Consider the following 24,517-nt stretch of genomic DNA (forward strand, 5'->3'; position numbering starts at 1 on the left):
CAAAACAGATCTATATACCTAATAAGGATAAACACACACTAAACATATATTTTGTAGTATGACTAAAAGCACACTCTCATTTATCCCCCCTCCCCCCCCCCTTCCCCTGCAGTCACATGATCCTTTCATTGACTTGACTTGTTATTTTGCATTGCTCCAGCAGAGGGAGCTGCTCATGCATTAACACCACTCAGTGTGGGCGCACGTGTATTACCCTCAGAGTGAATTCAAACCAATGACTCCATTCATTCATTCACTTATTGTAAATAACTGCGGGGCCTTCAGCCGCTGCCATTTGTGGCTAAAGTCCGTCATTTCCAAGAGAGACCTGGCAGCAAAAGTCAAGTGTTATTTGCCTAGAAAATGTAAAAGGTAAGAAGGTGACAGATAAAGGAAGGAGTCTAAGTTTTCCTTATTGGAAATCAGCTCCTACTACAAAATAATTCCTGTTAATCTGACTGAGAGGTGTGGTCACTGATTAGAAGAAATGGCGTGAGCAAGATTTCAAGGAAAGGGAAAAAACACGAGAGAGAGGGAGAGCGAGAAACACACCGAGAGGTAGACAAACAGGTGTCTGGTATCACTTTTGGTGGAGACTCAGCAGTATTGACTGATGGTAGTTGCAGTTTCACTTTGCGCAATGGTAGCTGTTGTGGGGGTTTGGGGTCCCATCCACTGAGCTAAAGAAAGCAAACCATTTCCTGCCTTATTCGTAAATAACAATATTGCGATTTTAGTGCAGATTTTTTTAATCCATTTTTCACAGTAACATGTCAGTTTTATTAAAGACATTTTGTAACAGATGTGTTATAACAAATTTCAGCTGTTGTTCACACCAGGATTAAAACTGCAGGTGTGTTGTGCCATCTCATATACACACTCGGCCTGTTTTCCACTCTGCTCCTACCACTCCCGTCATCCTTGCTGAACAGATATTGCTGATTAGCCGACTTTACAACTTGATAACTCAGTTTGAATGAGTCAGACCTTCCAAATAAGTGGCTTTGCAAGTTTCGTTTAAATAAACCTTAACGTGGCAGTAACTGTGGTGAAACTAATGTAAAATACACCAAACAAGCATTTAAGTGGTTGTGCAGAAACTTGGGTAAAATTTGTATTAAAGGTTCAACAAATAAATGATAAACCATGTTAAATAAGTTGTGTTAAATAAACAATAAAGGAATAAACATTGATTTTGGAATAAATCTATGACAATATTATAACATTTTACGTAAAAAAAAACTGTCATAAAAATGTAAATGTATTACTGACCCATTTAATAAAGGCCTGTTCTTAACGTACTTTACAGCAGTGTACGTAATCATCTCTCAAATCAAGGACCTTGTAAACAAAATCACAGGAGCAGCAATTCCCCCTCTTTTTTTTAATCTCAGAAGCCTCATTGTGAGTCACATAACCCTGAAAATCACGCAACAGCCTCATCATTGATGCATCACTTATACACTGGAAGTTGTAAATAGCTTTGTTTGCTAATAGGAATGTGAATGACATTTGTGCTATCAAGCTGATCTTATGCCTCTGGGCAGAGTAAGAGCAAACACAATGACTACCTGTATAATAATGGTGTCAACAACCTGTTGACGGAAAACCCCTGTGGAAAAAAAACCCCAGTTTCCTTTCTGTGCATGCGGTGTTGTGATTAATTGTTTCGTACAAAGCCAGCAGGACTTCCTTAAGGAAGAAGAGGGAGGAAAGTGGGGAGGTAAATGCAGCTATGCAGGCACTCTCAGCCAGATGAGATTTAAACAGTACATGTAGGAAAGACAAAAAAAAGAAAAGAATCAGAGAGAATTGCCCTCTTTTCCCTTGATGGGTAAAATTCAGAGCCTGTCAGGGGAAATTAAACTCCTCATGTCCTTGAACACAACTAAATCTCATCAGCGGAGCAGATTAGAAATTTCAGGCTATGAAGTCATTAACGGCAGCAGGTACACTGCATGTGTAAATCTGCTTACTTTAATACTGTGACCCAGCTGCTGTTAGTTTACCTTTTTGTGTTATTGTAGTAATCTAAACAGGAGATAAGAGGTAGTGGAAAGAGGAGGAGGGGAGAAGAAAAGACGAATGCACTTATGTCAGTCCGTCCCACTTCTATTCAAGTACAAATGCCTGCATACCAGCACTGCTGACGACTGATCTGATCCCACACACACACACAAAGGCGCTCTGTGACGGCCTGTCGCGTCACACGCTCATCATAGCGCTCACTCACACAGGCACTGAAAGTCAGACCGGAGCTGGGAGATGCTACGAGCTGGCAGCTGCTGAGTAAGTCCACTTTCCCTCCTCTGCACTCCTCTTTCATTCTCTGCCTGCTTTTCTTGCTTGATTGCTATTCTCCGGCCCGTCTAAGTTCATTTATCTCTCACACTCTGCCCCGCCGCTGTGAAATGGCCAGTGTTTTCTCACACTGAGAGACCTTTCAAACTTTTCTCTCAGTATGCCGTGCACATGCCTTTCTGCTTTTCTTTCTTTCTTCTCGGTGTATGTGTAGCGGCAGAGAGGCTTATTTGCATGCTGGCGCAGAGCCAGAGCCCAATGCTTTACCTTTACAGAAGAATAACAGAGCCGCGAGTTTGCTAATTTTGTCCCTTTCTGTGATATTATTTCTCTAAAGAGTCTGCAAGGGCTGTTATTGTCTTTGAGAAATCTGGACGCACTCACGTCTCAGTCTGAATGCTTCTCTTTTCCCAAATTCACACAGTTGATTGTGGGAGCTGTGGTGCAGGTGTAACGCTGTTCATGAATAGAGAGCTGAAGCAATTTGCCACAGAGCTGAATGTTTGCTATGAAGTCTTCGAGTCAGGTTGGGTTTATTTGCATTGCTCCCAATCACAATCTGAAAGGGCTTTAGCAGCCCCCATTCAATGTACAGAGTGTAGGCGTTCACATAGGAAAGAACATGGATCACAAAGACATCACAGCAAGGGAAAAAAACTACTGACAGATATTGAACGAAGGGACACTAGTTCTACAACTGACACCAAAACTAAGCTGCTCGTTTTAGTGCGATTTGGTGACCTGTGGGTAGCAGGGCCAGACCAAATTGACTGTTTTCTACTGTTTTGAGTTCCCAGGCTAACAAAAATGTACAGGTGCAGAATATCCTGGTTTCACTGCTTCATTTAAGCTGAATTATTCCGCTCTTGTTCAGGATTTAGCAGAAGTGGGCAGATCAATCCAAATATCGATAGTAATGATGCTAACTCTGGTATTGGAAATGAATCAATACTTGGCTGATAGGATCGATACTTTGTTTCTGTCCTCTAAGTACAGTATGAAGCTCACTGAACTAATTATTGTGGACGGTATAAATCACAGTGATTTAGGGTCATTAAAATGTGTTCAGAATTTGCAAACCGCCCATGATTCATGTCATAAATCATGACACACTGGACACACTGCTCTAGCCTACATGAGCTGCTTTTGCAGGTTTTTTAGTATCAGTATGCGTGCTGATATCTGCACCTCTTGCCCTGTATCGGATCAGTACTAAAATTTGCACTACTGAACACCACTAGGATTTAGAATCACTAAATGGGCCCCCCTGTGAAGCACATGTGGCCACACCTAACCTCAAAGGAAACTTTTATCAGTGACCATAACACTGGATCGCTCTCAAGCGCTCATTGGTCAGCTGTTATCAGCCACACAAATCCTATTGGCTCTCACTCAGCAAAACATTAGCCCACATATTTTAAAAACTGCACAAGGTTGTTTTCTGGGATTTAGACTCTCAGGGCTTCCTGATTAATTTATAACTAACTGTGTTGACATGCATGTTGATAAGGTTCTGAAAAAACGAGACTGTGTGTGTGTGTGTGTGTGTGTGTGTGTGTGTGTGTGTGTGTGTGTGTGTGTGTGTGTGTGTGTGTGTGATATTCAACTCTTTATCCCTGGGTCTGTTACTCACAGATAGCATAGAGTCATTAGCACCCCACCCTGTCTATGTCTGTGTGTGTGAGTGTGACATACTGAACCTGCCCCTATTTGCCCATCAGTGTTTGGAAACACAGCAGCATTCTCACTGCAACACTCACACACACACACACACATTACACTTGGCATTGTTACTTATTTGCTTAGGGCCTATTGTGTTCTGCCAGCCAGAGCTGCATTGAGTGAAAGGGAACAAAACAATAAAGTAGGTTTAATCTCTCTCTCTCACTCTCTCTTTAAAGCCCACAACAGAAGCATTTACTGCCCAGTTGATCCGGACACTCTACCCTGCACCTCCGCCTCCAGAAAGAGCCTGCACACTCCTGCTGCAGTCCAGAGAAACAGCACTTGACAAACAACACCGAACTGACCTCCAACTGCCAGGACTGTACCTGATCCCATATCCTTCAAAGAAAAGGGCAACCTGACTCTGAGCACAGCGGGAAAAGAAGCAATCACACCCCACTGCTGAAACACGACCCAGTGGACCGAGAGACAGAGGGGCTGACAGTCGTGTGTGGTGCCCGGGAAAAGAGGCAGGATGCTGGCTCAAATCCTTCAAGATATGTGGGTGGAACCTGAGGTTCTAGAGGCCCTCAGTGAGGAGCAGAAGAGGATCCTCTTCCTCAAGATGAGAGAGGAGCAGGTACGCCGCTGGAAAGAGCGCGAGGAGAAGGAGGAGAGGGAAAGAGGACACAACAGGAACACCAAGTCAAAGAAAGGTACAGCACTGGTTATTCTGTAGTGGGTAAACTTGTTCAGCTTACCATACAGGTCACACTTGTATAAATTCCAGTAAGGGAACAGCCTTAAACACTCATGAAACAACATTGTTTGGAAGAGGAAGGACCGAGGTTTCTGGTAAACCTGGCTCCCATTTTTACATAACATCATTAGACATGAGGTTAATACCGTCCGGTCTGATATCACCAGATTTCTTTACAGGAACAGCAGGTGTCACAACTCTTTCGACAGGTTAAGTAGGCGGAAATCATTTAGGTAAATGAGAGAGAAAAGCTGCTGGTTCACTAAAGACTAAAGCTACCTGTAAAAAGGTGTAATTGATTGAAAAATAAAAACCCAGAAAATGAAACGTTGTGGAAACATTATGGTTTATTTATCAGGCTAACTGAAATATGTTACGATACAGGACCTGTATTATTTCTAGTCTTGTTTACATTTGTCAGTACAGCGAGCATTCAAGGCTTTGTTTGCTATTTAAGTCAACTATTTTCTTAAAGTAAAGGTTGTAATCTGTGTTTTGGTTAGCCTATTTATTATACACTTGTATAACTTCTTGCTAATATAACTTCTTTTGTATGCCACAGAATACAAAAGCAAAAATTAAAATTAATAAAATAAAACTAAAATGAAACATGTTTAACAAATAAAAGCTAAGCTCAAAGCTAGCTTAAAGCAAAAACTGAATTGAAAACAAAATAAAAACTAGCTAGCTCTCAGCTAGCTGACAGGCCTGAATCTTGAAATTTATTTTACAATAAATTTATATGGATACATTTATTGTAAAGGTGAATATTATATAGATAGTAATAGTAAGACTAGAAATAGGTGAAAGAGCTAGCTTAGCTTTTCCTCTCTTTTTTTGTAACTGTCCTTAACAATGTTTATCTTGCTAATTTAAGATGCACAAATATAAAGTGCAAATAAAGAAATACAATGAAAAAAATACATAAGTTGCAGCTTCACAAAGTTTCTGTCCCAGCTTTATCATGGTTGGCTAACAACAGCAGCAACAGTTAGCGTTTCTCACATTTTCTTGTCTGTATACTAAGCTAACCTAGCAAGCTGCTGGCACTAGCTTCATTTAGCTGTTTATTGTTATTTTTCTTATAATAGTGCTGTAACTCATTACTTTGTCTTATACAATGAATATGTAGCTTGCAAAGAAGAAGGACTTTGACAACCCGCTCATCCCAAATTGAAAATTATTTTTTATTAAGTTTTCATTTTAGATTGCTTTAAATATTTAATAAAGCCCTGGGCAGTATAACCATAACACGTTAAGAGAAAACACCATGTTTTTCCTGTAAATATCGTTCACTGCAAATCACTTCATGCTCATCATGTTTAATTTAGTTTGTTGCTTGCTGCCAACTCCTTTGGGGGGCTCCGAAAATACAGATTTTAGAAAATGGGGCACCAGAGTTCATTTACACCTACTTGAAAACTTCTAAATTCTCAGTACACGTGAGCAGTGAAGCACGAGTTTTGTACAAAACCTTCTCTGGTTACCAATCTGACTAATGTGTTCAGATTACGCCCAAAGAAATCCAGTTTGACCATCCCTGTTGTTCTCTCTTACTCATTTCATCCAGCCTTCCTCTAATTAAGGTGTTATTCTAACTCACTGAGACCCTGCCGCCTCAGCCGGTTCACCTGGACAATGGATGTGTGTGTGTGAGCATGTGTGGGTTTGATGGACAGATCTCTCACAGCCAGCTGAATCATTCTGTTGGCTGAAAGCTGAATAAGATCGAGGAGGTCCTGTGGTTCTGGGGCGTCACCATGCTTTAAAGCACATATTAAGTTCCCATCTTTGTCCACCCAATCTCTGCCATGTCACCTGAGAGGTGACGGAGTGTGTGCCGTTTGCACATTGCACTCCATACAATCCTTCTGCCATCTTTCTGTCTTTGTTCACTGTTCTGTGGATGGGAAAAAACAAGCCTTTACATGTGGTGTGCAAACAGGTCTTTAAATACAAATGCATGATTAAACCTGCACCTATGTGTGAAGATTTCTATTATGTGCTGCATTTCTGGTTAATTTGCGGGTGTGGTGGTAATAAAGACAGGCACCGCAGGTCTGTAAAGTCATGGCAGGTGATCGACACTCAGCGAGGTGGCTATAAATGTGAATACTGAAGGTGTGTTTTTGTTTTTTTTCTGACATCACAGGTACCATTATGTGCTATGTCACTGCATGCGTAGCACACAAGCCAATTGTCTAAAAATAAGTAGCTGCCATTATTAGCTGGAAACCTGTAAATGTTCACTGGTCCCGCTGGGGGAATTTCAACACTGACAATTTGAATTTTAAAGCCACGCCCCAATCTGTGACATCACGGCAGGTGTTTGGTCTTTATCAGGTACTCTACTGTCATGGAAAAACAATCAGCAGCCGTCAGGATGGGGGTTTATTTTTGAATATAACGTCATAATGAGGCAATGGCTGAAAACACCCAGTTTCCAGGATGTGAACGCAACATTATAAAATTTATTGATTCATAACTGTGAGTGAATTCATGATTATTGTAACATTAGACACTTAAATAAAGGTTTTAGCATTACAACATGGTCTTAAAGTGAAACTTAAAGGGGACATTTAAGTAAACTCTTACTGAAGGTGAGAAGGTAGTTTTGCTGTAGGAGACAATTAAATAATTCCAGGGGGAAAACGGACACAGAAAACACAAACTGGGTTAAAAATGTACTAAGGACAAATCAGCAACAAGCAAAGTGTTAGAGGGTAAGTCTGTTCCGGGAGTGAGGCTTCCCAACACCAACACTTATAGGACAGCACCACCTTCTGGCTGATAGCCACAATAACAGTTTGTTAGACGACTTCATTCTAAATGCTGCTGAGCATTTCTCTCCGAGTGTAATAAGGATATATTTTATGTTGTATGCTTCATATACATTTTGTTTTCCTCTTTTATTTTCTCTCCAGCTTCCAGTAAACACGTGAGGTGGCTCCTTGGGCGGGATGGTGACGTGAGCGTCAGTATAATCGGTGAGGTGGACGAACTGAGATCCTCCAGACTCCTCCAGAACCTCATGAACAACAGGTAGAAACACATAGTGTGTTTTTCCCCAAAAAAATATCTTTGACAAGTCGACTCAAAGAAATCCAAAGGATGATAAGCTCTTATCTTATCACAGTAAAGAACAATAACCTATTTTCAATAGATCTGAATTAATGTTGCTCTGCATCGTGTTTTTAACGTAGCACATAACATATAGATTCTCAATTATGTTTGCGTAGATCAACAGTGAACTAAATACTTTCAGTCAGCCGGACAGTTCCTTGCACCAACATGATTATAGAAGTTACTAGTGACATGGCTGACTGGTGGATTCATTTAAAGGCTGTTATCGGAGGGACTAAAACGGATGTCTTTGTCTTTCAGATTTCAGTCTGATAACATGAATGCCATCCAGAGAGTGGACTTGCTTCCAGGGAGTGAGGACCAGCAGCTTAACCTTAAAGAAGACATCCAGCTACCCATCACACATGTAAGTTCCCATGTTTGAAATGTGTTTGAAAGTGCGACGACCTGCGTGTGTGTTAGAGTTTATAACATTGAGTCGTTTCGGTCTTACGCGCAGGATGACACGGCTTCACCGAATGACCAGTCATCCGAGGAAGACATGGACTCGTGCAGCGCTGATGACGACCCGAAGGACACGGCCGAGGACAGCGACAGCGAATCAGGCAGCGGCTCTGACAACCTCAGCGACTGGACTCCGCTCTACAAGCCCCATTTTAGTAGTCATGGCAACCAGCCGCTCAGAGCCCCGCTGGCGGACACAGAGAAGACTGGCCCCCAGGACAGAGGTGAGAAGGGAGGAGAGGATAGAGGAAGGATCTATGTATGCTAGTGTTAAAAGTGTACGATAATCACCAACTCTAACTGCTTATAAGTTCACAGTACAGTACACCTAAAGCTGGGCAGACACTGTGCGATTTTTTCAGTCACGTTATTCAGCTCCTGCTCAAACTGCACGATTGACTCGCAGGGGTTAGAAGTTGGTAGGTCACGATGCAGGGTCTCACACTATACCACCCGATGCTCTGATGCGACCTGAGTGCTCACACTGTGCCTCCATAACATGAAGGTTATAACAGAAAATCTGTCGCGCTCTCTCCCTCTCTGTCTTTCACTCACACAGACACACACACCACCATCAACTTTGCTAAATTGCTAATGAAAAACACTCATCAGGCAGCTGTGATTGAGCAGCAGAGTAAATCCAACTATTTTCACGGTTGTTGTGGTCGTGATAATTTTGTGATGCCACATCGAAAAGGCTCGGATGAGCTTTCCAAAGTTCTACAAGTTGTGCCTCCATCGCTTGTGTCCAGATCACACGCTGCACAGCCGTGCTGCTCCGTCTTTTACACCAACGTTTACGTGTTTGCGCGCGAGCAGTGTGAGCGGCTGTGGTGAGAACCTCACGAGCGATTGATGATCGGGAGCTGGTCGTGAGGTGTTAATCACTTCTCGTTACCCCACGTATACTACACGACGCACGATGAAGGCCAAAATCGGTCCGATCACTCAAAAATCGGCTCAAAATGGGCCTAAAACCGCACAGTGTAAGCCCAGCGTTAGAGCAGCAATGTTTGTTCCCCTCAGAGAAAGGGAAGAATGGGAAAAGGAAAACACCTGGCTGGAAAAAGTTAATATGGGCATGTGCAGTGAATATCAGCGCTATGTGGCCAGAAGTGTGATAATATAATTTATTTTGTGTAATAAACGACTGCAAGGATAGATGATTACAACAAATAGATGACTAATACATAAAAGTAATACATAGATGAATAATGATGATGAGTTAAGATGCGTAATCATGGGAACAAGCGGGTTTACAAACAGGAGCAGCTGATTAGCATTAGAAAAGCTGAAATAATACCTCAACTGAAGCCAATTGTACTAAATGCACTAAATGTGCACTGTTACAAGAATATTTTTCTTTCTATTGTTTTCTGTTATTTTAAGTTAAGCAGGACAGAGTTCTTTTAAAGAAAGGTTTACTTATATTCTCAAAAGTTAAGCATGACAGGCTTCTGTTTAAGAAGGAGACCTGTTTTATGTGTTAATGTTGTCATTTTGAGCTAAAAATAAATGGCTAAATGATCATTTGTTTCACATGTGTTTATATCACAAAGAATACACATCTACTTAAATCAACTTCAAGTCAAATGGTTAAAAAAATAATTTCACACACAAAAAAAGGAGCTAGAAAATTCACCACACTGGGAAGGGTGAAGACAACCCTGGCCACGAGGTGTCCCTTATTTATTTTTCAGGGAGTTGGCAACCCTACACCTCAGCTGTATCCCAGAACATGTCATTGATTGCATCCTGTGCTTCTTTTCTTAGAAACCGCGTGCTACAAAGAGAAGCCAGAGGGCAGAGGTCGCGTGGAGCAGCTCAGGAAGAAATTCGCAGATAATCATCACAACACATCAACTGCCTCCAAGAAACCACCCATACCAGCCAAACCTGCTCATCTGCAGAAGTGAAGCGCACCACCGACCCATTAAGACTCCACGTGTATCTCTGCTACACATGACCCCGAAGAGCCTACTCTATTGAGTGTAATGAGCACTCTGTTGTACAGCAGCAGCTCAGGCTGAGGCTGCACGTACTGAAAGAAAAGGATTCTGACTTGAACCCGAGCAGTGAACAAAAGTCCACTTTATTAGACCTTATTTCAAGGTCCGAGCTACAGAAAGAGAAACATCTGGGGGTGAAGTGAGAGAAAGACTTGAAAGCTTTTGGACTGAAGTCAACCTGAATGATAAAACTAAGCAGCTTTGATGTTGAGTTGAAATTCGAGCACAGATACGCTCACACGGCGTCTGTGATTGACAGGTCGACACAGAGCGTGGTGTCCAGACACAGACTATTGACTGCAGGTGAAAAACACTGTGGTTTTATTACTGACATGTCATAAGCAGGAAAAACTGATAAATCATCCGCATTTTTTTCTTCACTGATCCAAAGGTGGGAGCTATGTTAAATGTAGTCCATGTACCGTATTACTATAATGTTTTTAACTGTGTTGATTGCTTGTTGGCAAAATTCTCCTTCAGCGTTTTAGCTGGCGTAAGAGTTTTGGGTTTAAAAGAAAACAACCAAATTCATGTAAAATTATTAACAGGGTCAGTATACTCAGTGTACTTTCTACTGTCCCTGACATTCACTGACAGACACGGACCTGCTCAGGAGGCCTTTCAGGTTTGGTGTCTTGCTCAAGAACAATTTATCCAGATGTATATGATAATATTTGGAATATGTGGCAGCCTACAGTGCCTTTTTTTCTGTCAGAGCAAATGTTACCAATGGAGTAATGGCCACTCCAGCACACTCGACTTGAAAAGAAACTGTACCTATCAGATTCAAAGGGACTAAACTGTGGCTCTTTTTGACAAAGCTGCAAGCTCTAGCATGCAGCATCAGGTCTCTGAGTTGATCTACCAATCCTGTGTCAGGAGTATAATGAAAGTGAACGATATTTGATAGAAACACTTGGCTTCATTACATGGTGAATTCTGTCTTTTCTATTTTTTTCTCTGAAGTTGACCATAAGACTTTTAGTAAACTTAGGTCCTTTAAGTCAGCGGTCCCCAACACCCAGGCCACATGGCTCCAGTCTGTGGCTCGCTTGGTTCTGGGCCGTGAGATATGAGACTTGGGTGTGAAACTCATGGTTTTCAGGCTTTCTGTCGGTTTTTATTGTTATTTTTTTATCGGTTTTATCGTTAACTCTCCTGGGTCTTTTCCCATGTGTTATGAATAAATCTTCTTTTTTTGTCCAATACTGGTTTTATGTTGTTGTATTTATCCACAACACCTTAAAGGCTGGTCCATGAAAATATTGCCGGACATAAACAAGTCCGCGGTGCAAAAAAGGTTGAGGACTGCTGCTTTAAGTATCTCTATTCCCCACAGAATGCTAACGAGTAACGTTCCTTCAACTTTTACTGTGCAATAATTTATCAGGCTGCCTCTAAAATTACACAACAATGTACAGTTTAGTAGACCAAAATAAAATAATATCTCATAATTATAATAAAATAACCCATTTATACGCTAATTGTGCAGCACACAGGAAGGACATTACATAGACATAAATATTCCACAAAACAATATATTAGTGATGATACAATGACCAAAGTAGTTGAAAGTTAACTTCAATAACACTTAAATCTAAGCATTTCAATTTCTCTTTGCCAGGTATACTATACTTTTTCATTGTGTATCTGTAGTTGGCTAATCTGAAACGACGTCAGGTTCTGTTAGAAATGCACATATGCTCTCAGGAATTGGCCCGTAGCATGTTACAGATAAACATAATACTGAAATTCAGTCAAAAACATGCTGAACAAGAGTGCACATGTTGAATATATAGTGTACAATAAGTGATTTCAGTTACAGCATTATGATGAGGAAAGCTAATATCTAAACATTAGCGTCATTGACATAAGCAAGTTAGCATGCTAATGTTAGCATCCAGCTCAGAGCACTGCTCCTCACAGACTTTAGTAGGGCAAAAGAAATTTGATGAATTTAGCCAAAAACTAAAAGTTGTGATATTTTATTTACCTTTTATTTGGTGATTGGCAAAAAATAACAATAAAAATAGCAAGAAACAACCCACTAAACAAACATTAGCTTGTTTTTTTTGAGGGAGCGTTTAGCCACATTTGACATCTGTTGACCTGACCAACGTTTTGTGGTTAAAATAAAACAAATCCATATCTTCATGACTTCAACATGGCCACATGCTCAGGATCGCCGACAGCTGTGGAAGCCACATAAGTGCACTTTTTTTTTCTTTTTTTTTTACTTGTATTGGCTATTTGGACCCAAAGATGTTAACATTTCTATACTTAGCATCAGATGAGGTCAGTCAAGAGGGCATAATCAGGTGATGGACTTGGCAGGGGGGGAAATCCACATTTTAGCGCTAAAACACTGCTATGTTTAAGCTCACAGAACTGCACGGTCATCAAATTAGAGGGACTGTGTGTAAAAATAACTTATGTTTCTATGTTGGTCAGGCAAATTGGATGTGAACACCCTCCACTGCTTTGACTCAGCACTTTAACCTCATGGCCATTGCTTCATTTCTTTTCCACTGCGCTGGAGTACATATCTAAAACAGTGAAAAGCATCTCCCTGGACAAATATTTATAGGCTCTACTGCAGCTTTACGGGACATTAGGAGGAAGAAGCCAGAGAAAAGAACAAAATCACACCCGTGGCAGAGACAGCAGTACTTTATTTTTAAGGTTTGCACTGTTTGAGCTGTAGTTACTACCTAACCATTTAGTCACATGTTCCTTTTACTTGGTCACTAATTAATTCCTAAAAGTCTTCACCAGCTGACACTTTGTTTTTTACCTTCTGTTTGTATTTGTACTGTATATGTCCTACATGGGTTTATGCCTGTTGTGTAAAAGAACAAACTAAAAGAGTTTTCTTGCTTCTAACAAAGTTGTGTGTGTTCACAGTGTTGGTGTGTGTGTTTGTGTGTGTAGGGGTAGGGGGGACAGCTGCAGATGACACAGAGAAGCTGTAGATAGTGGTCACTTACACAATGATTATCTATTCATTGGGCTCTATCAGAAAACAGCCCATCAGAGATCAAACGGAGAGAACAGAAAGCTGATTAGCATGTGGTTCAGACTGAGACGGAGGGCGAGACGCTAGGGGAGACAGAGAAAATGAGAGTCTGGTCACGGGAAGCACAACGTCACAGTCAACTCAGTAAACCTTCTCGCATTCCTTCACCACTTCCACACCCTCACCCTCTGTGTGTGTGTGTGTCTGAGTGAAGAGCGTGTGAGCGTCTGTCCGGCCATATATCTTGAACCATGTGACTCTACACGAGCAGTCATGCACACAGCGTGAAAAGCGCCGCTATATATAGTAGGACAGTGTTGGGTGTCCCAGTAAAGCATTGTGGGAGCCTGTTCACCTTTGTTCCTTGAGAAAGCTCTTCTTGGAATGTTTGTATACACTCGTGTGCTGCGTATAGAGAGTGCTGCTGCTCCTAATTATTTTCTATCCACCTCGAAAGGTGAAATTAGGACACATGTAGCATGTCATGTGTCGACCGTGTGACAGTAAACAACATATATTATCTGGCTGTCTTTTGGAAAAGCTATCTCCTAATCGTTTCTGTGAATCAGGTCATTGTGGGGAAAGACAATAAAAAAGAATCTGTGACAGACAACACCTTAGGCTGTCATTCCACAAGAATGCAATGGTAGTCTCATTTATAGCCTGAAGATAATTGTTACTTAACGTGTAACAATTCTGGTTATTTGACTAGTTCTAAGTTTCATGAATTAAGGCTTTTTATTCAGTTTGCTAACTTTGAAGAATTCGCACTGCAAAATAACAGTAAAACTAAGTAAGCTAAGTTACACAGCGTAAAAAACTTGTTTTCATTTAACCATGATCAGCTCGACTCTCAGCTTAAAAACATTATCTATCATAAGCCCTAACTTATAGCCACGTCTTTTAGACATGATGTGTTTGTAACGAGGCTTCTCTGGTAAAAAGCTAGTCTGTCATGTAACCCCATGTTGTTGTTGGTCCTGCATCATCATTATCATGTTGGTCCAGGATCAACAATGCTACTGACCAATTGGATTGCTGTGATGTCATTGCTTGGGAATGTGGAGCGAAAAAAACTTTTGTTTGTATAAATCTTTCTTTTATTCTTTATTAATTTATGCAACATAATAAATGTTTTAGCAATTTAGATTTGCTGTTAGCCTAATTTAGATTACTCGTGCTAGTTTGGTTGTGATAGTTTTTTATAGCATTTGCTAACTTCTTGGCTAATGCTAAGTGAATACTCTGACAACATGATTGGTCAGTTGCAATGTTGATCCTGCACCAACACTGTTATGATGATGTAGCAGGAACTCTAACATGTGGATATCAGATTGTGCTTCTCATGTAATTATTTGAAACTATACAAATGTTGAAAACTACATCCATTAAATTTGTTATCTGTGTATCCGACTTAGGATATGTGGGTGGGGCTGGAATTTAAAGCTGCCACTGGGCAAAAGGTAGGATACACCTGAAATGTGTAAGATTAAACATTTTTAAATCCAATAAATATTTTTAGTGTTTTTTGCCGCCGTTGTTGGAAACTGGAATTGCTTAGTTTTAATATTACTCTTATTACTGTTTCTGGGTCACAAAATAAACTTTTAAGGTGTTTTCAGGCAAGAATGTAGCTGTGTTAACTTCAAATATCTGCTTGGTTTATCAAGACATCACATATTTTCAAAAGTGCTCTGACGTTTTCGGAGACATCCGTCTCGCTAGAGCCGGCAAGAACAGCAAACTCCCGGCACATCGTTTTCAAACCCCCCGCAGTCTTTCACTACTCAGATTAAACATAATATATAAATCACTTAGATAACTTAAAAATATTATTGTTTGACTTTTTATTGTTTTAATTGTTCGTGAGTAAATCAATTTGGATGCAGCCATGAAGGCCGGGTCCTCGAGAGGATGCAGCCTATGAATTTGGACACAGCTTGTACTCTAACTAGAGGACTTACAAAAATGGAAGTCAACGGGAAACACCTTTTTGACTCTGTAAACACTTTGTAAACCTTGGTCATACCGTGTTTCAAAATAGAGGATTAACCGACACATTGCTGGCCAATGATCAAGTGGGTTCACAGTTAGACCCATACCCATTTGTCACATTTGGATTTTTTACACCAAAATGGCAACGGCAGAAACATTCGGTCTCAAGGCTTTAAAACAGTTCTTCAGAACCCAGAGGGTGACAGCACGGTCACTACATCTCTTCGTTATACTTTCTATGGGTCCAACACTTTGATCCAGACTAAAACAACCGTTGGATAGGTTATACTCATGTGATCCTCTGAGTCCCCTGAGTTTTTTTGTTTAGTTTTAAAGGCTACGTCCGCATGTACACGATTATTTACGTAAATAACGATTTACTTGGGTCTTTCGTACACATGTAAGCAGCGTTTGGATCACTGAAAACTGAGTTTCTGAAAGACTCCTGGCAGGGTGAATATTTTAAAACATGTAAATGCATTAAACTTCATTACTGCGTTTACATATGGACAAGGAAAACGTAAATTTTAAAACCGAAGGTATGTGGTTTGATTTCCTTTTTTGACACTAGACTGCTCTGTTATTGTTTCTGTGCTTTTCATTGATCAGCATGTCTTCGCGAGGTTACATTGCCACCTGCTTTGGCTGTTCTTGACAGCACTTGAGTTTGTTTTTAGCATTTTGATCTGGACAGAGATATTTTTCAAAACGACCTTGGAAAAATCCCCATTTTAAAAAATACCTGATTACATTTGGAGGTAGCCACAGCACCTTCATGCTGTGAAGTTTCACTGGGTGCTAGCAAGACAGTATCCGCTTCCTAAGTCTAATGTTATCATCCGTTTCTGCGTCAGAACTCTTCCTCGGTTAAAATCAATCAAACACTGAGAAACGGTCCAAATAAATCACCAATAAAATGATCATCATGACTGTTTCTCTCAGATGTTAAAGTTTAACATCCAGGCCTCCGTGAAAGATGTTTAACAAAGCTAGAGGAAAGCAGGACGTTAGCTCGCTAGTTTTCATTTGAAGGTGATATAACTGAAGGATCGGGACCGAAGGACTAAGATGTACTTTTCTGCTATTGCTTTGCACAAAAAGACGGAAAACTAAAGCCCAGCTATGTTTGTAGAGTTAGTGAAGCTGGGCTAACTGGGCTAACTGCTATATATTGGTGTGGTGATGGTCAGCATAATATAAACACATTAGACACTCCATCTTCACTAGGATGAGGGTTAACTTTTTTACCCAGAATAGAAGTTAATGTGAGAGTCCCCAATGGCCAGAGACAAATGCAATCATATGGCAAGAAGATAACACCGAAAACTAACCAAACTTCAGGCAAGAGAACATTTGAGATGATTCATCCACAACACAAGGTTAGTCATTAATATCCTGCTCCGGGGTTTGGGTGACTCGCTATGAAAAATTCCTGACCCCAGGCTTTATGCCCCTACTGGCATATTACTCGGCTTGAGAGTGATTCTTTTCTGAAGTGTTTAGATGTTCGGTGCTTGCAAACTGTAAATCTATGGATTAGAGTTGTTTCATAATGTTTTTAAAAACTGAGTTTAAAGACATACTGCACTGGAATACTACTAAAAAAAAGCCTGAGAGGCTGATGGTGACCAATGATTATTTTTAGGGACTTCGCTATATAAAATAAACATGTTAAACCCGTTTAAACACATTAAAACAACAAACAATCCTCCATGTTTGGCCCAGAGTTGTAGCATTGATAGGGTAAAAATATAAACTTTATCATTGTTATTTTTTTTTAAAGAATGGATTGAAATAGTTGTTATGTTCCATATGCGTCAATAGTAAAATAGAGTATAAAGTATTCAAAACTAATAAAAGTAAGCTATTTAAACAATTTCACTTGGGTGCAAATGGAAGAACACAACAAACTTATAGACTAGCAACTTGTCAGTCACACTGTAAACCAAACTTTATCATCCCTTTTGACTCTAATGGGGACCATAACTTATAAAACGAGCAATGTGTTGTTTCAGGAACAACTTAAAACTAGCCACTGAAACCATAAAACTATCAGGAAGAGTTACAACCAGACATGTGTTTATAATTAAAGGCAGCACCCCCTGCTGGAAATGAGAAAGACTGCGGTGTTCATGCTGACTTTACTTTTCAGATCGGAAAATGACTTCCATCTTCTATATACAGTCAATTAGTTGGCCAAGTGTTGTTTGTAATAACTTATTTATCAATAATTAACTAAAATTCGCAGGGCTTGTGACAAAAACGTATAACTGACATTGCAGCTGTGGTCGAGATTGGTAGCTGTCAGAGTTGTGCAAATTTAAAGGTGCAAAGGGAGTTCCAGCCCAGTAATCTTTGGTAATAATCAATTCCACATCGTGGGGTGGTCCACGTCATGATGAAATATCTCTGCAGACAGGGAGACTTTATCCCTGGGCTTTGCCTAGCTTCCTAGAAATCAGCAACAAGCTAAACATTAACAGAATTTTGTGCACACGTTACGTCTGAGCATAGAAATGTACGGAGCCCCGCAGGTGACATGGGAGAAAAAAAAATTAAGACGGACTTTTGCAAGATCTCGCAAAAGTTTTGCAAGATCCGAGTTTGTTTTGCGAGATCTCGCAAAACAAACTCGGATCTTGCAAAAGTTTTGCGGGATCTTGCAAAACTTTTGCGAGATCTTGCAAAAGTTTTAGCCGCATTCTTCGGCCTTTGACCTCCCATTAGCTCGAAGCTAACGGGAGGTCGAGACCTACTACAGCCGGGAGGAACACCACTTTCCCGGCACATCGTGCCTCGACCTCCCGGTCGGCTTCAAGCCAGCGTCCGAAGAATGCGGCTAAAACTTTTGCAAGATCTCGCAAAACTTTTGCGAGGTCTCGCAAAAGTCCGTCTTAATTTTTTTTTCTCCCATGTCCGCTGCGGGGCTCCGTACCGTAGAAATGTGAGAAGGATTTGAAAGTTATTTTTATTTGTTCTGGATTTTATGGCTGTATTTAGCTTTGACTGGATAAGAATCCATTTCAGATATTTTTGAAGTCACATGTATCATTTAGTGATTTCTCTGCTTGTTTTTCACCGGTAGAAACAAGACCATCCTGTGGCTGTTTTTAGAACCTGGCGTACTCTGAATCCACCTTTAACAGCTTTAAGGGTCAAAGGTCAAGAAAGCCCTTTGACCTCGGTGTCACCAAAATATAACCTGGGGGGAAGATGAGACAGGGCTTTTTGAGGATGTAAGAAGCCATTGTGTTGCTGTTTGGGAGATGCATGTTTTCCATGTGTACAAAAGGGGAATGCAAATGGATAACAGAGGCATAATGACGAGTGATCTCAGAAAGATGATGTTTTCTGCAAAGCTGTTACACATTTCCTAACACTGGGGAAACGGCCAATGGTCGAAGGGAAAAAAAAGATCGTCACAATGAGACACAGTGTCTCAGAGCAAACGCAGTGGCCAAAATTTCAGAGGACTTGCTCATGAGCGAGGGTCCGCCCAGCTCCAGCGCAGGTTGCCTCGGGCTGGCAGGTTGCTCCACTGCAGTGTGTGTGTGTGTGTGTGTGTGTGAGGAGTTTTTCCTCCAGAGTGGGCAGGGCTGCTGGTGCTAACATATGTAGGCTCCACAGGGGTCTGTGACGGCACACACCGTCTATCTGGACAATGCATCCATCATTAACCTCCCCGCATCTCTGTCTCGCTGCATTTCAATCGGCCTCCATCACCGCGCTTGCTGGATCTCACACTCATCTCTCCCACTCTCTTTGTTTGGCCCCACGTTATCTTCATCCCCTGCTGTCCATCTCCCTCATCCTCCTCCCTGCATATCCCTCGCTTTCTCTTTTCTCTCCCCCTGTGGCCTGCTTTTCATCTCTCCCTCTTACCCCTCCTCTTCCTCCCCCTTCCCTCTCTCTCTCTCTCTCTGCCCTTCACCATGCCCCCCCACCCCACACACACCTCCTCCTCTCCCCTTCACCCTCTCCCTGTATCCACTTTCCACTCCCTCCTCCTTCTCCTCCTCTTCCTCCACCTCCCCCAACTCTCTCTCTCTCTCTCACAGCCCTCCCCCGCCTCTCCTCTGTCCTCCATTCAATGCCCCCCCCCCCCCCCCCTCCTTTTTTTGCTCCTGCCATCTTGCAGGCCAGTGGAGCCAGACTGCAGGCGTTCAGGGAGTCACTGGACCTGCTGGGCAGCGGGTGACACAGATTTCCGGTGTGTGTGTGTGTGTGTGTGTGTGTGTGTGCATGTGTGACGAGACCAGGAGGAGGAGCGGGGTGGGGGGATTAAGCTCCAAATCACTAGAAAGGCACTGAAGAGAGGGGGGGTGAGAAAAGAAAAAGCTGCAGATCCAAGAATTTGAAATTCTCCCTTTGTCTGGGAGATGAAGAAACACTAGACTGTGGACTCAAAACTAAAAGACTGCGTGTTTCTCATTCAGTGGGAGCGTTGTAATTGCATGATGTTGGAGCTCGCTGCTTTTCTCCATGAGTTGGCAGTGTCCTGCGTTGGCTGGCGTGCAGTGCTTTCCCTCTCTCTCTGTCTCTCTCTCTCTCTCCCTGCCTGACAAACACACACGCACACACACACACACACACACACACACACACACACACGCACGGACGTGCACATCCCCCTCCTGCCCCCACCCCCACAGATGCACACTCACATACAAGCACACACACAGTCCCTCTGCGATCCCCCCTGACTGAAGGCTCACAGGAAGTGCAGCCGTGGCCCAATTATAGCGTGACACCTCGGGCCGGCCGTTGCCATGGTTACGTCTTCCCTGCGGTCCCCTGGAGTGTGGCGCCGAGGAAGAAGGTCTTATCACATCAGCCATCGTTACGGCAACAAGCAAAAACCCACCCTGTAGCCTCAGCCCAGCTGGCTGTGTATTCGGCTTGAAATCTGCCCCCCCCCCCTCATCTGTGTATGCGTGTGTGAGAGATTTATATATACATACGTGGAAAATTTTTAAAAAAAAAAAGGAAATTGTGTGCGAGGAAGAGCCCGAATGTTTGTGATGATTGTGTGTGTCAGGTTAGGTGTGCTCAAGTGCACGCACTGGACTTGCCAAGGCAGCGTGTAGGTGTGTTTGTGTGTCTGTGGGGTTGTGATAAGGCTCTCAGCCACACCATTAGGTGACTCATAATCCACACACAACCTCGCACACACATACAGGAGCACATGTGTGCGCAAGCAGAAACAAGGTTGCAAACGGACACATACGCCCAATTACAAATGAGTGCACGCACACACACACACACACACATAAAGACGTAGCATAGAGCTTGTAGACGAGTGCACATGGCAAATTTCTTTTATTTCAAAAGGGCAAACAGCGCTATACAGTACAAGTTGCACATGAAATAATTTAGCCGAGGCCAAACTCATTCACTTCTTACTGATGCAGTGACGTCAGAACAACAGAAACTCCCCTCGTTAGAAACAAAACATTTGGCTCCTCTTTACCTTTGAAGCACAGTACATCCAAACTGGAAAGCAACGTAAAAAAAAAGAAAAAAAAGAAAAAGGAAGAAGAAGACATAATGTTTTCCAGATATTTACAGTCTATTTACAGAATTTTTGTCATCATCTGAATATTGACAAACATTGGTATCCTTCTTTCTCGCCTCTCCAATTCTCTGATTGTCAAAATGGATGGGAACGTGTGTGGACATTCTTAAACGGGAGCTGCAGCTCTGCACGAAACACAACATCTTTAAACGTCTCTGGCAGTCACAGTCCGAGCATGTTAACAGGGTGTCCTGTGGGTGAGTGTGTGTTGGTGTGTGTGTGTGGTTTTGTAATTTTTGTTTTGTTAAAACTGCAGCTCCTCAACAATCATCCAACCGGGAACCTCTGACAAATCCTGCCACCGCAAGCGTTACTATCCGTCCAAGGCTCCATTGCTTCTCTCCTGTGCCAGACCCAAAGTAAAATCAGACCCCCTCAGATCAAACCCAGACACTCTGCTCTCAAACCCCGGCCCCCCGGGCTTCCTCTTCAGCTCCTCACACTTCCTGTATTTACAGATCTGGTGTCCCCTCTTGCGATTGCGGCAGCTGCTGCACTGTTCGCAGTTCGTCTGACGCCGGCACGGTACGCACTCCCCGCACCTCTTCCTCTTCCTCCTGCCTCCGCTGCTCCCGCCCAGGGAGCTGGGAGAGTATCCTTCGGCCACCAGCCCCTCTATGCCCTCAGCTCCCATGGCCGTGCTTCTCCAGTGACCTCCCCCCATCTGGAAGCCTGCCAGGGGGAAAAGAGCGGGGCTGAAGGGGAACCAGGCACCCAGGAAGGGCTGGAAGTCAGTGCTGCATGCAGAGGAGTCCTCTTCCTCCTCCTCAGGCCCGGACCCACCTCCCTCGCCGTCTCCCTTTCCGCTCTTTGCCTCTGCAGCCTCCCTCTTAGCTGGCTGGCTGCTCTGTGCGCCCAAACTGGCTTGCTCTGTGGTGGCAGGGGTGAGAGCCAGAAGCCCAGCGCGCATCAGCAGCTCCGCAGCGTGGGCCAGGTGGAGCCCGCTGGGCGACTCCCACATGTCGGGCCAGGAGGGGGCCCGGCGAGGCTTAGCGTGGCCGGGCTGGGTGGCCCGTTGCTGAGATGAGGAGGGCTCCATCAGGCTTTTGACATCCACGGCCGGGGAAGGGGTGGAGATGTAATGGGAGAGGCTGTAAGGGTGGTTAGAGCGCTTAAGGCTTGGTCTCAGTGGCTCATTGGGGATTTTAGCACTGCTGTGGGCCTGATCCGGGGAGGAAGGGCCAGCGATGTCTACCGCGGTGGACATAGCTGGCTACGGGGAGTTGTCTGTCCTTGTGTGAGTATGCGTGCGTGTGTGGGAGGAGAGGTGAGGGAGAAGGGGATTGAAGCCGATGCGAGGCTGACAACTGTCCTGCTGTTACTTCAGCCAAAATGGCAAGCCTTGGCCTGTGTCCCTATTCCCATTCTCTGCAGCAGCCTCGGAGTCCTGGAGAGCTAGAAATGAATAGGGGATGAAGAGAGGAAGGTTAAGAATAGAAATGTTGGAGTGACAAACACAGAAAGAGAGTTACGAGGAAAGAAGGGCTGGGAGATATGTTCTCAGTCAGAGCCACCAAACACAGCCAGAGAAGCAGAGTGCAGAGATTCGGTGCTTAAAGACAAAAATATAACATGCATGTGCACAGGCTCAGAAATCAAACTCCCCGGACAGAGATGAAGGCAGCCATGTATCTGACACACACTGCATGCTTGCCAATGATTTCCGCATACAGGAGGCAGTATCCCTTTAAGAATTTCACGGTATATCAATGCAATCAATAACAGAGCGACAACAATATGCAAAGATATGCGCATATGCGCAGGTCAAATGTGGAGCGCGCTTTTCAAATACATTTTGACGACTGCTGTTATGTGTGCCAGCCAAAGCTTAAGCTCAGCAGAGAAAGACTAAATAAGGGACGCCGGGGGGAAAAAACAGGCTGTCTTTTGTCTGCTATCGACGACGAGGAGCGAGGTGCGCAACGATGCGGTTGCTGTGGATAAAAAAAGACCAGGCTATGTTCCGTGTCCACATTTGTAGAAAAACTACTCCGCTGATTAAACACGGGAGATGGGTGTTATTACAAGACCGGCCAATCGCCCCCTTTGGCGGATCGATCGGGAAACCAGATCGATCATTTGGCCGTTATTAAGGTTACCTAAGAAGACGGTGCTCGACCGACGCCACGGCGAGCTGACCACAGTCCGAGTGGTCGCTGCGACACGGCGCTGCGCGCAAGAAAAAAGGCGACAATACAACACGGCGAAAATCAACAGGAAGTGTCGAGAAAAGCTCCCCGCTTACCTTACAAACACGACCCGAGCTCTCCTGTCAAAGATATGATGAAGTCATGAACTAATGGCGTGGTGATTGTAGCGTATATGGACGGCGGAGCAGCCGATTCCTCCTCCACCTCTCCGTCCCGGAGGGTCTGCAAACACTCTGCACGGAATTTGGGGGCGTCGCTCAAAATGCGAAGTGGACTCTGCAGTCGAGGCTCTGGTCAGAGCGACCCCGTGAAACGTCCACAGAAGCAGATCAGCACACACCGTTAGCTGGCAGCGGGAATACTAAGGCGAATCAAGGCCACCGGTTACACGCAGTCAACAGCACAACTGAGACACATGTAAAAAATTATGTAAACACCGGGCACACTTATAATTTACGCTCGTTATGTTTTCTCTACTAGAAAGTCTTGTTAGGCTCTTACACACACACACACACACATATATATATAATTATGCCTTATTCAGGCCTGTGGAAACTAGTCAAAAGCCCAGTTTATTAATTATTCCTGTTTGTCCTTTTATAAATCTTTAAATGTATTCAATCAAACTTTGCTATATTAAATGTTCAGTAAAGTAGCTGAAAACTCTTAAGCGTTTACTGTTTGTGCAGTCCAGGCTTCGCCTACTTATTTTAACATAAAAAAAAGCTCTTATTTAAAAAAAACAAGACAAAAAAATCCAACCAAAACAACTCTTCCCCTTAAAATGGATTTAAATACAGATTTACTGTTTATTTTTTTACCGTCTGAACTGGTGTCTTATCCACACCGGAAGCCAGCGCCGTGACCTTTCATACATAAAAGCACACTGGGTTGTGGTGTCACACACGGTGGATGTAAATAAATATCAAAACAAACAGCTACAAAATAAAATGATATTTTTACAGGTCACTCGGAAAACAGGAAGAGCCCTGTGAGCTAAATTAGCCTGTTTAACATAAATAGCCTTTATGCTAATGTCCGTCTGCTTTGAAGCACGTGAGCTCGCTGTCTGTTAAAGGTGACTCCTCACGCGGGGACGGCGGAGTCCACTCCACCTCTTCTGAGAGTCCTCCGTTGCATCTGGCACGCAGCCAGATACCTCGTGCGTGCGTGTCTATGTGTGTGTGCGAGCGCGCGCACGTGTCACTATGGGAGCAGGGGCCCACCGTGTTCGCGTACACTGCTGTCTGTCTGGCCTGGGCGATCCGTGTAAACACAGCGTCTTCTAGCGGTCACCGCAAATACTGCTCCGTCTTAAAATGGCCACTGGTGTCGGTGGACACTGCAGCACGGGAGCCCCCCTCACTTCCGTCTCTCCCACACAAATCACAGCCCCGATCCCACCGCAGTCACACACACGCACACAGAGCTGTTTACTCATTACCCCCGTCCTGCGTT

The 24,517-nt window shown here is 43.2% G+C and overlaps 2 protein-coding genes across 3 annotated transcripts; one reads left to right on the forward strand and one right to left on the reverse strand.

Annotated features, from left to right (window-relative positions):
- Positions 1–2,147: 2,147 nt before the first annotated feature.
- Positions 2,148–11,529, forward strand: LOC146717255 (uncharacterized). Its single transcript, XM_085473650.1, has 6 exons — positions 2,148–2,289; positions 4,203–4,682; positions 7,651–7,768; positions 8,111–8,216; positions 8,310–8,538; positions 10,088–11,529. Exons 2-6 carry the CDS (start codon positions 4,502–4,504, stop codon positions 10,228–10,230), a joined length of 777 nt encoding a protein of 258 aa, XP_085329776.1. The 5' UTR covers positions 2,148–2,289; positions 4,203–4,501; the 3' UTR covers positions 10,231–11,529.
- A 9,105-nt stretch (positions 11,530–20,634) lies between these two features.
- cxxc5b (CXXC finger protein 5b) lies at positions 20,635–24,168 on the reverse strand. Of its 2 annotated transcripts, XM_085473664.1 has the most exons (3): positions 23,881–24,168; positions 23,155–23,465; positions 20,635–22,304 (listed from the first exon to the last, which is right to left on the reverse strand). In XM_085473664.1, the coding sequence occupies exon 3, from the start codon at positions 22,114–22,116 to the stop codon at positions 21,223–21,225; it is 894 nt and encodes a 297-aa protein (XP_085329790.1). In that variant the 5' UTR covers positions 22,117–22,304; positions 23,155–23,465; positions 23,881–24,168; the 3' UTR covers positions 20,635–21,222. The 2 variants fall into 2 exon arrangements, with proteins under 2 accessions (XP_085329790.1, XP_085329799.1); XM_085473673.1 differs by lacking the exon at positions 23,881–24,168 and having other exon boundaries at positions 23,155–23,476.
- Positions 24,169–24,517: the final 349 nt, after the last annotated feature.

Source organism: Copadichromis virginalis, linkage group LG2 (genome assembly GCF_057382275.1).
Source record: "Copadichromis virginalis isolate Kocher_CV1m ecotype Utaka linkage group LG2, C_Virginalis_male_GT1.1, whole genome shotgun sequence".
Taxonomy (NCBI): domain Eukaryota; kingdom Metazoa; phylum Chordata; class Actinopteri; order Cichliformes; family Cichlidae; genus Copadichromis; species Copadichromis virginalis.